Here is a 12478-nt window from a genome sequence, read left to right as displayed (position 1 = left end):
CGACTGGAAGAGGACGAATACCAATAGTATGGCATAAGTCAAGTCTTCCTATGGGACAAAACACGGTGCAATTATTGAGGGCAAAGCTTTCGTTGATGAACTTTTTTCTTTTGAATTTTTTTCCACGCTTACCACTATAATGTAGGGCCCTGGAATTCAACTCCAAGTCGTGGTGTTGCCTACTTAAGTGATAATGGTACCCTGAGCATCTCCAATAGGTGTTTTAAAATGTTTTTTTTTTGTCATATAATATACATGTTAGCGGGGGTTAATATATTAGTCAAATGGGGGGTTCAGAGTCTATCTATTGGCTTGAACCCCAAACTTGCGTCCCGTGGGACTCGAACTTAGGTTACCACTGGAGAGAGAAATGAGACAACCAACTTGACAAGCTTAATTAATACCATTAATTAGTTTGTTTGTTTTTATACCACACGGTAGAACGTCAGTTCGTTAGTAAGTTAGATTACTACGAGGGGCTACCGTTGTTCCATCAACTCGAACTCACAATCTCACCCTCAGGACTCCAACCCAAGGGGAAAGATTATGAGCCAAGGCCAAAGGTCCACCATTAATTAGTTATGAGTAGTGAATATTTGAGTTTGTTTAGTGCTCCAATGGGAGTACGTACTACCTATTGTGTTAGTGTGTCTTAGTTTGAAAGTGTTTTAGAAAGTTGGCTAGCTTTAAGGAAGGTCATAACGAGCAATGCTAGGTACCTCGAAAGTACCCAAAATGAGTAATCAATGCTTCAAATTCACTTTGTTTGGACCATTGATTACTCATTTCAAGATATTTCCGGGGTACATAGAATTATTATACCCTGAAAATACACTGAAGTGAGTAATTCAATTCACTTATGGTCCATATGCACTTCAATTTAAAATGAATTTGGACATTGATTACTTATTTCAGGTACATAGAATTATTGGGTCTTAAAAAATAAGGAAGGGGACATGAGAGAGAAGCTTGTAAATCATGAAGAGGAGGGAGGAGAAGAGAGAATGAGAGGGGAACTGGAACACTTTTTAGAGTGCATTTTGTTTATCCTCCTTAAAAGGGATGAATATTACCTTCTTTTCAATTGGTTGAAATGATGTAGGTCTCAATCGTGCAATACACTTTTTGGTAAGCATTACATCATTTTGTAGTGAAATCCACATACTTTGTGATGGGATCTATACCATTTCAACCAATAGAAGGGAAGATAATGTTCGATCACCCTCTTAAGTGGAGGGTGAACAAAACTCAACTCATTGCTCATGCTTCTCAGACGTTGACGCCTCTTGAAGAGAGCGATATGTAACTTGACAAACCAATGTTCCCAAGATGATTACCTGATCGTGGCCTAAATGTCTCCATTAACGGTCCCTAATTTATCTTGTTACACTTGTTTAGTGTATTACTTGGAGTTTATTACTCGTTTTTCTTGTTTCAGTACTTGCGGATAGGGCTGCAAACGATCCGAGCCGCTCGCGAGCGGCTTGGAGCTCAGCTCGATAACGGCTCGGCTCGGCTCAGTTCAAGACAAAAACGAACGAGCTCGAGCTCGAGTCCTGGGCTCGTTTCATAAACGAGCCGAGCTCGAGCTAGTCGAAACTCGGCTAGAATTGGCTCACGAGCTCGATTATATTATATATATTTGTTTCATAAACGAGCTGAGCGAGCCGAGCTCGAGCTCCGTAAATACATACCGAGCCGAGCTCGAGCTCGAGTCCTGCAGCTCGTCACGAGCTCGAGCCGAGCTCGAGCCAACTAAATTTTTGCCGAGCCGAGCTCGAACACTCTAAAACTCGGCTCGGCTCGGCTTGATTGCAACCCTACTTGCGGATAATAGTATACATTCCAACCATTGGATTCAATAATTGCGAAGTCGATCCAAAAATGCGAGCTTACAGAACTCCACGACTTCGTAAATACATAAGGACCATTTGTTGACCATAGTGGCAGACACGGGATTTGTATTTAGTATGGACTTGAATCGGGTGTATTTTCATATTCATAATAATTATTTTATACATATACATTGCTACTTGGAAGGTACGAATAAGAGACGGTATTGTGTGTAGCCTTGGTTTAATTTTACGCACGCAACCTGAAAAAGGATTGATAAATGAATTTGTTAGAGATTTTTCTTCCCTAGATGTTGAAACTTTAAGAATATTTTTCCGCGTAAAGGACTTTTTTTCGACGAACCACTCAAAGGACTTGTAGGAGTCAATCTCATAGAATTTATACGCGAGAATATTTGGAGTTATGCAAGGGTCGGGTCTCACTTGCATCCCCTTAGGACCACCTCTGGATGACCTGATTAGTTTTGGATGGATATATAATACGGGGAGATATGGTTGAGTTTTGGAGGGAATGACACAGCCGAGAGGTAGGAAAACTGGAAGAGGACCAATACCAATAGGATGGCATAAGTCAAGTCTTCCTATGGGACAAAACACGGTGCAATTATTGAGGGCAAAGCTTTTGTTGATAAGCAATCGAATGGTCTGAACGCTTCGATCCCTTTTGTTTCTCCACACTTACCACTATAATGCAGGGCCCTGGAATTCAACCTAAATTTCATTTTAATCAAGTCTATAGTTTCTATTCTTTTCACGCAATCCTATTGTAAAAGTTTGTTTTGGTACATCAGTCACGGCATTTCCGAAAACACCCATTTGACTGCAAGAACTGAAGTTTAGGGATGCATCATTTGGTTTAATTAAAAGGGAGATGCAGCCGATTTTTGCCCTTTTCGTTTCATTAATTCTGTGTTCTCTTTCACAAAGGCCATCAGCACAAGCTGTAGCATCGAGATATCACCATCTCCTTCATTATGGTATCACCCCTCATGCTGAATTTACTCCTTGTATAATAGAATAACAAACTTTTTTCCAATATATGCCCAAAGGTTTGAGCACGTCTAGTGATGAAGTAGTTAAAGTGGAACAACTTCTTGTCTACTGCCAGCATAAACTTGTTCAAATTATGTATAACGGTGATACTATCACATTTGTTTTAATAACTTAGGGTATCCGTGATAGCTTACGCGCACCTTGAGACTAATCATTAGGAGACCCATCCCACAATCCGCTAGATGAAGCTGATTAAAGCTGGGACAAAGCCCGTATGGGCTGGCCCTACAAGATTTGGTAACACTTACGAGAGAGGAAGCAAACCCCTCAGTCTCTACCTTCAACCACGAGGCAAACCCTTGTGGTTACATCGTCCCTCACACTTGGCACTTGATATTACCTTCTAGCCATTAGAAGTAACCACATCAACTAGTGAACTCTATTATGAATCAATGTAACCAACAGTTCCAACATCAACTTTTCTTTGTATATTCGTGTTTCTTCCCAAGAAGATATCCTCCTGGCCTACTTCTTAATTACAATTAAGGGGAGATACATAAGCTCATTGCAGAAGGTCAAGATCCAGCAGATGGTATTAGCTGTTCCCAGCAATAAATCAATGATCATATCAGATTGTCGATCTAATCCAATGTTGGGCCCTGGAATTCAATTCCAAGACGTGGTGTTGAGTACTTGAGTTGTTATGGTACCCTGAGCATCTCCAATACGTGTTTTAGTGCCATTAATTATTTTAGAGTAGTGACTACTTGAGATTTTTTAGTGCTCCAATGGGATGCTATCCTATGTGTTATTAGTGTGTGTGTTAGTTTGGAAGTGTTTTCGAAAGCTCGAGAGACTAAGTTGGTTTAATCAAATTACGAAGGCAAACTTTGGGATGCTTTAATTGGGGAACTAGCATTCTTGGAATGCCTTGAATATGTTGTACCGCTTCTCCTTCTCAGCAGCATCCATAACAAGTCATCCATTCGTCATGCTTCTCCGACATTGACGTCTCTTGAAGAAAACGAGATTTAACTTGAGAAACCAATGTTTCCAAGATGAATACCTGATTTTGGGGGGGGGGGGGGGGGGGGGGGGGGTGCGTAAATGTCCACATTAACGCTCCTTAATTTATTCTTTTTACGCCCGTTTAGCGTACTACTAGGAGTTTGAAACTCGTTTTTCTTGTTTCAGGATTTGCGGATCATTGTATATATTTGAACCGTTGGATTCAATAATCACAGAGTGGATCTAAAATTTGAGCTTGCAGAAATTTTCACTACATGCAAATTGGACCATTGACGCGAGGGCTCCGGCTATGATGCTCCCAAGTGGTTTGGGAGCATCATGCTCTCAATTCGCTTTCCCTTATTTTATGGTAAGTATTGTTAGCAACGTGGTAAATATAGTCATCAAGTATAGTAAGTGTTTTTTAGAAAGTGTAGCAATATAACATAGTAAGTGTTGCCTTAAAAAATGATATATAAAACCTATGTTTGTGGTAGGTAATACTACATTTTTTTGGTCCAAATTTCTTAAAACAATCTCGTCTTTAACAAATTCACCCTACTTTTTGTGAGTAGTTTTGATCTAAGGGCTATAATTTATCTACTTTTCAATATAAGGGTTCATATTTAATGAGAGCATTATGGATTCAGGGATCCTGTAAGGCGGGGCGCCGTACAGGCCCTATAGGGCGCATTCGGGCCGTCCATCTCGGCAATGGAAAGCTCTGGTTTTAACCCAAACAATGGACAGTTCGAATCAATAAGAGTTTGAATTAAATATGAGCCGTTGGTGCCAAAATGGACGGCCAGATTAACTGCCCTACACGCCCTGTAGTGCCTACCGCATTGCAGGAATCCCCAATCCGAGCATCATACTCCCATAACACTAGGAAGCATGCATGGTAGGACGCGAGCCACTAGAGAAAGCAATTGCCAGTTCAAGTCCAGTTGTGAAGTAAGCGAACAATAGTACAAATTAAGGATGTGAAAGAGAACAAATTAAGGATGTGAAAGAGACTTTAAGATGTGAAAGAGACTTTCCACTGCTCAATAGTACAAATTAAGGATGTGAAAGAGAACAAATTAAGGATGTGAAAGAGACTTTAAGATGTGAAAAAGACTTTCCACTGCTCAAGAACACAAATTAAGGATGTGAAAGAGAGACTTTCCACGGCTCAATAGTACAAATTAAGGATGTGAAAGAGACTTTCCACTGCTCAATAGTAAAAGTACAAATTAAGGATCTGGACGTGAAATATCTTTGAGAGCTGATTGGCCTCCTTATAGGTGTTGAAGTATTGAATAGATCGGCCGAAAATTAGGAAATTTAATTGGGCAAATTTCACTGACCTCCCCTAAGGTTTTTGACACCAACAAAAACCTCCCCTGAGGTTTTTGAAATAACACTGTCCTCTCCTCCTTTACCTGACAATGCCAAGGGACCCCCCTCTGTTACCAGCATGTTAGAAAATGGATGGAGAAGGTGATGTCAGTGTACTATACTTTTTACAATACCTATGCTATCCTCACCAGACTCTTTGCCCCTATCATTTATAAAATATAAAATATAAAATACAAACACCACTACTCTTTGAGTTTTTGTCCTTATTTAAAAAGATTCACATTTATTAATTTTCTGTCAAACTTTTGTGAATTATTGGTTCGTCTCGATAAGAGGAATTGAAAAAGTAAAAAATTAAAACTTTTACCAAATATTTTGAGAAATTCAATATTTTGGGTAAAAGTAATAATTTTATACTCTTTTGATTCCTCTCATTGAGACAAACTAATAATCCATAAAAATTTAACGCAAAACTAGCAAATACGAAAAAAATTCAAATATGAACAAAAACCAAAAAGCCTAAAAATCCCACAAACAAGCCTGCACGAAAAAATTCGAATATGAACAAAAACTAAAAGCCTAAAAATCCCACAAACAAACCCCGTAAAAACCAAAAACCTAAAAATTTCACAAACAAGCCCGTACCCTCCGTTGCCAGCAGTTTAGAAAATGCACATGTGCAAAAATACATACATTTCTATGTGGTTTTTGCTCCCTCCTAGTGTTATTAAGTTTAATGTTGATGGTGCTACTGGTAGAAGCAAGGGACTTGTTGGTATTGGGACTGTGGCTCGTGATGATTTGGGGTATATATATTGATCGTGTCGTTTTCGTATCAAAAATAATTAGTAAAACAGAATAATTACTACTACCTAAAAGATAGCGGTAAGTACTCCGAGTATCATCCTCAATGATTATGAAGGCTAAATTGCGATTGCTTCAATCGATTTCTAAATTAATTCGAAAAAGGATTTGATGGTTTGATTTCTTAAAATTACGCAGAATAAATTAATGTAAAGCGATTACAAAGTAAAGAGAGTTTATGAGAGAAAAGATCTAGGGTTTCGAATCCACTTGACCCATTGTAACAATTTCTATACGATGATAGAGGTCTATTATTCGAATCAATCCATATATCGTTAGAGTTCGCGGGCCCTCACGGTATCGCCAAAAGATTTCTATGAATCACTGAATAGCATGGGATATCGCACCCTAGCACGAACCGTCTTACTAGTACGATCCATCTCTATGGCACGGATCGCCTAATAGCCCGACGCGTCTTACGTAGTATAACCCATCTTACTCAGCTATCACAAAACAATAAAGAACTGTTGTATGAACGTGCATGAAAATCTAGAAAATCATACACAAGATTTGATAGAAAAAATTAATGCCGCAAATAAATCCTCAAGTCATACAACCACGATTCGAATGATAAAAACACTAAATCAAAACATAAAAATCGCTACTCAAAGTTCGAGTTTCATTTATACCCTAGAAACGAGTTTAGCCGGATATCGGAGAGGAGAACATCGGACCGATTTTTCTGTTGACTACCATATTGTTCTCTTTTTCTTCCGACTGCATGTGAGTCTGCGCAGCTCTCCTTTTTCTCTATACTGCGTAATAATCCCTCGCCCTCTGTTCTCATTACCTTTATAAAAGCTGTAGCCGACCCTTTTTTAATTCCCTCGTCAGTGGGCTCCAAGCCTCTAGCAAAAATCTTTTCTCCAAATATGGTGGGCCCATAGCTGAGAATGGCTTAGGCCTTCTTTTGCTTGGTCCAATTATAAATCAAAATAGGAAGTCTTTGGGCCCACCAAACATGAATCTGTACAAATAATTCATGGATTCTTCTGCATCCAATTCACTTTCAAGATTTACGTGCACATGAGTGTGCACAGTAGGAGTATTCATAACGTCCATTAAAATATTAAAGCCTTCGAGTACCTAAAACACAAAAATCAAGCATTAAATATTGAGTAATAATATAAATGAACTTAACGAGGATAAATTAAGGGGCGCTTATGTAAATATTTACGCGGCTATCACACCCCCCAACTTACACTTTGCTAGTCCCTAGCAAAGAAAATAAAATGCAACTAAAGAAAAGAAATTAAGACCGATAGTTCTTTTAAACCCCCAGGTGGCCTCGGTAGGACGAGTAAAGTCTCGTGAGGGTTTTCAGCAGTGATTACCCACAAAACACAGGGAACCCTTTCACATAGAATCCAAAATCTGTCATACAACTTATTGGTTCATCAAGCAAAGAATATGTAACTACCAGAATGATATAAAAAGGCACAAATAGTTCCTAGCGCTATCAAGTCAAGAAATAAACCATGGCACCTTAGCTTAACATGTGTGTGATATGGGCCTCAACCACAAGTATGCAATGACTAACCGCTCTCTTCGGACCGAGTCTCGACTTTAATTCTTACCATGTCATGCACTCACAAAGAAAAACACTCGAAACAAGGTGCATAGTATGAACTCTCAAGTGTGCGGTTAGAAGTAATATAAATAAAAGCAAAGCACTCGCACACTATGACACGAAAAGACCGCTTTTTATGGTGGACACTCTATCTCATGAACGGAACACCAAGCATTGGAAGTCACTCTCACATCCATCAATACACACCCCAATTCCCCAAGGATCAAATAGGACTTTAATTTCGGTTGGGATGCGGGGTAAGGAGAAATATTTCAAGGTTAGGGTAAATCATCACATGTCCGAGAATAGGCAAATAACTTAGGGCTAATTTAACAATGTGAGCCCAATTTTTTTCTACCTTTTCAACTCCACATTATCTTTCCTTTTAACCTTTCAACATTTTCCAACCATAAAGCATGATTCCTCCTTTTCAAATATATTGGTGCCTCTTTCTTTCTTTTTCCCTTTTTTTTTACACAAGGGGAATCACCAATTCAAGCAAAATATTTCACAATCCATCCAAAAATTACACCTTTACGTTTTTCGCCTTTCTCCAAACAATATGGAAGGTGGAGCTAACCAAGAAAAGGCTAAGCATAAAAGGCTCAAAGTGGCTCGCAAGGGATAAATGTGAAACAAAAGAACGAACAGGCTCAAATAACAAAGACGGCCTATAATCCTCTCCAAAGGGTGAATCATCCATATGTCAAACCAAACCCAAGAGATTAATAAGTCATTCAATAAATTCCAATGCTTAGAAATCAAGAATAATGAAACCTCAATAAGTTGACTCTTTCCATGACAAACTAAGAATTTACTTGACACCACTCCAACAAAAAAATAAGGCACGAAAGCTCACAATGGCATAAGTCTCCACTAATCTAGCCATCAAGAACAGTCAATTCACAACTCACTAGTGATCAAAGCCCAAGTATACGTGAAGTGCAAGAGTGCTAAACCAAAGTGCCATAATCAACTTCTTAAGACAAGCTAGCAAGTAGAACTACCATGCCAAAAACAGATATCATTACGGTAGACATCACACCTTAACTCAGTTTTCCAACAAATAATCACAACTGGTTCAAACCGCATGCAAATGGGTCCAACTATTTTTAATTTTTCAAAATTTTTATTTTTTTGGGATTTTTAAGAACAAACTACAAAGTAGTCCCTCCCCCCAACTTGAACCACTCGATGCCCGCATTGAAAGCATACAAATGAAAAGATAGGACAGAAACGTAAAAGAGAGGAAAGATATCACCTCGAAAAGGAGGAACATAGCAGACTATTATAGCAAGAGGGAGACCCCCCAACGTGAATCGAACCTGCAAAATGTTAGCCTCCAAAACAACAAAATATATACAAGGAAAACAACTAAAGAACATAAATAAAGGCAAGAAGTAAAAATAAAATAAAAATCCATCCACTTTCTTCATGCGAAAGACACGGGTACTACTTTTCTCCATTGCCAAAGACTGTGGTTCCTTACTTGTTGGAAGAGCAATATGCGTAGAATTCAACGATATCTTGAGAAGTGGTGCCATCATCTAATAGGCTGTCACTTCCTCTGGGGCTGCCAGATTCCTTGCCTACCACTCGGCTTATGAAGCAATCTCCACCAAGCTGGACACTAAAGTCGGATGGTTTAGACAAATTTCTCGCTGCTAACTACGCACCTGCTGCCAGACCCAACCTCCTAAGTACTACATACATAGCTTTGATAAGGTGGCTATACCAGACCGTTGAAAACTGTTCGAGCACGGCAAACACTGGAGATATCACAAACTCCATGGATTTTAAGTCTCATAGACTTCCAATGAAAGCACTAAGCTGTATAAATTGGGTCCATCAAAGTAATGGACTCCACCGTGGCACCATCCACCACGCCATCACCAATTTCTGCCACGTAAGGTTTAAGCAATTGGCCATTGATCTTGAAAACATTACCAACACGTGGATCCTTAATCTCTACAACTCTGTGGGGGAAAACACGAATGACAACATATGGACCATCTCACCGTGACCTCAACTTGCCCGGAAAAAGTTTAAGTCTAGAATTAAAGAGCCACACTTTTTGACCAACTTCAAAGGACTTTCTAACAATGTGTTTATCATGAAATGCCTTAGTCCTATCCTTATATATACACGCACTCTCATACGCTTCATTGCGCAACTCTTCCAATTCAGCAAGTTGGAGCTTACGATTTAACCCAGCAGCAGCCATATTGAAGTTAAACTTCTTAATGGCCTAACTAGCTCTATGCTCTAACTCAACGGGCAAATGACATGCCTTACCAAAAACTAACCGGTAAGGAGACATGCCAATAGGGGTCTTATAAGCTATATGGTAGGCCCATAAAGCATCATCAAGCCTTAAAGACCAATCTTTTTGATCGGGCCAAACTGTCTTTTCAAGTATGCGTTTAATCTCCCTATTTGACACTTCAACCTGCCCACTAGCCTGAGGGTGATAAGGTGTTACCACCTTATGAGTGATAGAATACTTTCGCATTAGGGCGGCGAAGTGTTTATGGAGAAAATGGGTGCCCTCATCATTAATAATCGCCCGCGGATAGCCAAAACGAGTAAAAATATTACTTTGAAGAAACTTGACCACAACTGTGTGGTCATTGGTCTTGGTGGCTACCGCTTCCACCCACTTGGACACGTAGTCCACTGCCACAATAATATACGCGTTCCCATGTGAACACGGAAACAGACCCATGATGTCTATCCCCCAAACATCAAACATCTCCACAACAATGATGGAGGACAATGGCATCATATCACGGTGCGAAATATTATCGGTTTTCTGGCACTTAAGGCATGCCTTGCAAAACACATATGCATCCTTAAACAGAGTGGGCCAATAAAAACAGCTTTGTAAGACCTTCGCCGCCGTCTTCTTCCCACTAAAATGCCCTCCGCACTCAAGTGAATGACAGAAGGTGAGAATGCTATGGTACTCAGTCTCAGGAATGCACCTCCTAATCACCAGGTCCGAGCACAACTTAAAGAGTTCTGGATTCTCCCAAAAATAGTGCCTAACCTGCGCAAAGAAACGGTCCTTATCATGCTTGGACCAATGAAGGGGAAGCGCGCCTGTGGCTAGGTAGTTAACTATGTGTGCATACCATGGGGGTCGCACTTGTGACACCTCAAAGAGTTGCTCATCGGGGAATGAGTCCTTAAGGGGCAAGGTGTCACCAGAGGCATCCACTAGGATATCCTCGATAAGTGGTCTACTACAGAATTTTCAGATCCTTTCTTGTCTCGAATCTCCACATCAAACTCTTGGAGGAGCAGAATCCACCTAATCAACCTAGGTTTGGTCTCCTTCTTAGAAAGTTAATGCCGCAAAGCGGCATGATCAATGTATACTACGACCTTCGAACCTAAGAGGTAGGACCAGAACTTGTCAAGGGAAAAGACCACAGCGAGTAATTCCTTCTCCGTAGTAGTATAGTTCAACTGTGCACCAGAGAGGGTCTTACTTGCATAATAAATGGCGTGAGGGACCTTGTCAACCCGTTGGCCCAAAACAGTACCGACTGCGTAGTCGGATGCATCACACATAATTTCAAAGGGTAGAAACCAGTTGGGGGACTGCATGATAGGTGCTGTGGACAACGTCTCACGGAGCTTCACAAAAGCTCTCATACAAGCCTCATAAAAAACGAAAGGGGCATCCTTACACAAAAGATCACACAAATGCTTGGCAATTTTAGAAAAATTCTTGATAAAACGCCTATAGAACCCAGTCTGTCCCAAGAAAGAGCGAATTTGCTTGACTGATGAGGGGGGAGGAAGTCGAGAAATTAAGTCAACTTTTGCCTTGTCAACTTCAATCCCCTTCTTGGACACTATATGGCCCAAAACAATCCCCTCCTGAACCATGAAGTGGCTTTTTTCTCAACTTAGGACCAGGTTAGTCTCCTCGCACCGTTTAAGCACCTTTGTAAGATTTTGGAGACATGAATCAAAGGAGGCCCCAAAGACCGAAAAGTCATCCATGAATACTTCTAGAAATTCCTCCACCATGTCATAGAAGATAGCCATCATACACCTTTGAAAGGTCGCAGGTGCATTGCATAAGCCAAAAGGCATGCGCCGATAAGCATAAGTACCATAGGGATAGGTGAAGGTAGTCTTCTCTTGATCCACTGGGTCAACGGCCACTTGGTTATATCCGGAATAGTCATCCAGAAAACAATAATAGCTCTGGCCCGCCAACCTCTCTAAGATTTGATCAATAAATGGAAGTGAAAAATGATCGTTCCTAGTCATGGAATTGAGCTTTCTATAATCAATACACACACACCAACCAGTCGTCATGCGTGTGGGGACAAACTCACCCTTGTCATTCTCAACGATAGTAATGCCTGACTTCTTGGGCACTACTTGAGTGGGACTCACCCAGTTGCTATCAGAGATGGGGTATATGATACCCGCATCCAGCAATTTGACCACCTTCTTCATAACGACCTCCTTCATGTTAGGGTTCAACCTCCTTTGCATCTCTCTTGATGGTTTTGCATTTTCCTCGCAATGAATGTGATGCATGCCAACGAAGGGATCAATACCCTTGAGGTCGGCCACTGACCACCCTATCGCACTCTTGTGCTGTTTAAGCACCTTAAGTAATTGACCGTCTTGCTCGGAAGAAAGGTCAGAGGCAATGATCACGGGCAAGGTGTCATCGTGGCCAAGAAAAACATACTTCACAAAAGTCGAGAGAGGCTTCAACTCAATTTTTAGTGGGGCTTCTCTGGAGGGAAGAGCTGGAGTACTAGACAAAGCAAGTAAAGGCTCGAAAGGAGTTCGCCAAGTAGGTTTGGCCATACAAGGT

At 40.5% G+C, this 12478-nt stretch overlaps 1 protein-coding gene across 1 annotated transcript; it reads right to left on the bottom strand.

Annotated features, from left to right (window-relative positions):
* Nucleotides 1–9454: 9454 nt before the first annotated feature.
* Nucleotides 9455–9853, bottom strand: LOC131328598 (uncharacterized). The gene is made up of 2 exons (XM_058361524.1): nt 9648–9853; nt 9455–9605 (listed from the first exon to the last, which is right to left on the bottom strand). Exons 1-2 carry the CDS (start codon nt 9851–9853, stop codon nt 9455–9457), a joined length of 357 nt encoding a protein of 118 aa, XP_058217507.1.
* Nucleotides 9854–12478: the final 2625 nt, after the last annotated feature.

The sequence above is a fragment of the Rhododendron vialii genome, chromosome 6a (assembly GCF_030253575.1).
Source record: "Rhododendron vialii isolate Sample 1 chromosome 6a, ASM3025357v1".
Taxonomy (NCBI): Eukaryota; Viridiplantae; Streptophyta; class Magnoliopsida; order Ericales; family Ericaceae; genus Rhododendron; species Rhododendron vialii.
The sequence above is the reverse complement of the archived record's forward strand: the minus strand, read 5'-3'. Positions and strand labels throughout refer to the sequence as shown.

Coding starts and splice junctions, on each gene's coding strand:
- LOC131328598 (XM_058361524.1), bottom strand. CDS start 9,853: ATGGCTGCTGCTGGGTTAAATCGTAAGCTCCAACTTGCTGAATTGGAA. Junction 9,606..9,647: donor CCGGGCAAGTTGAGGTCACG/GTGAGATGGTCC, acceptor TTTCCCCCACAG/AGTTGTAGAGATTAAGGATC.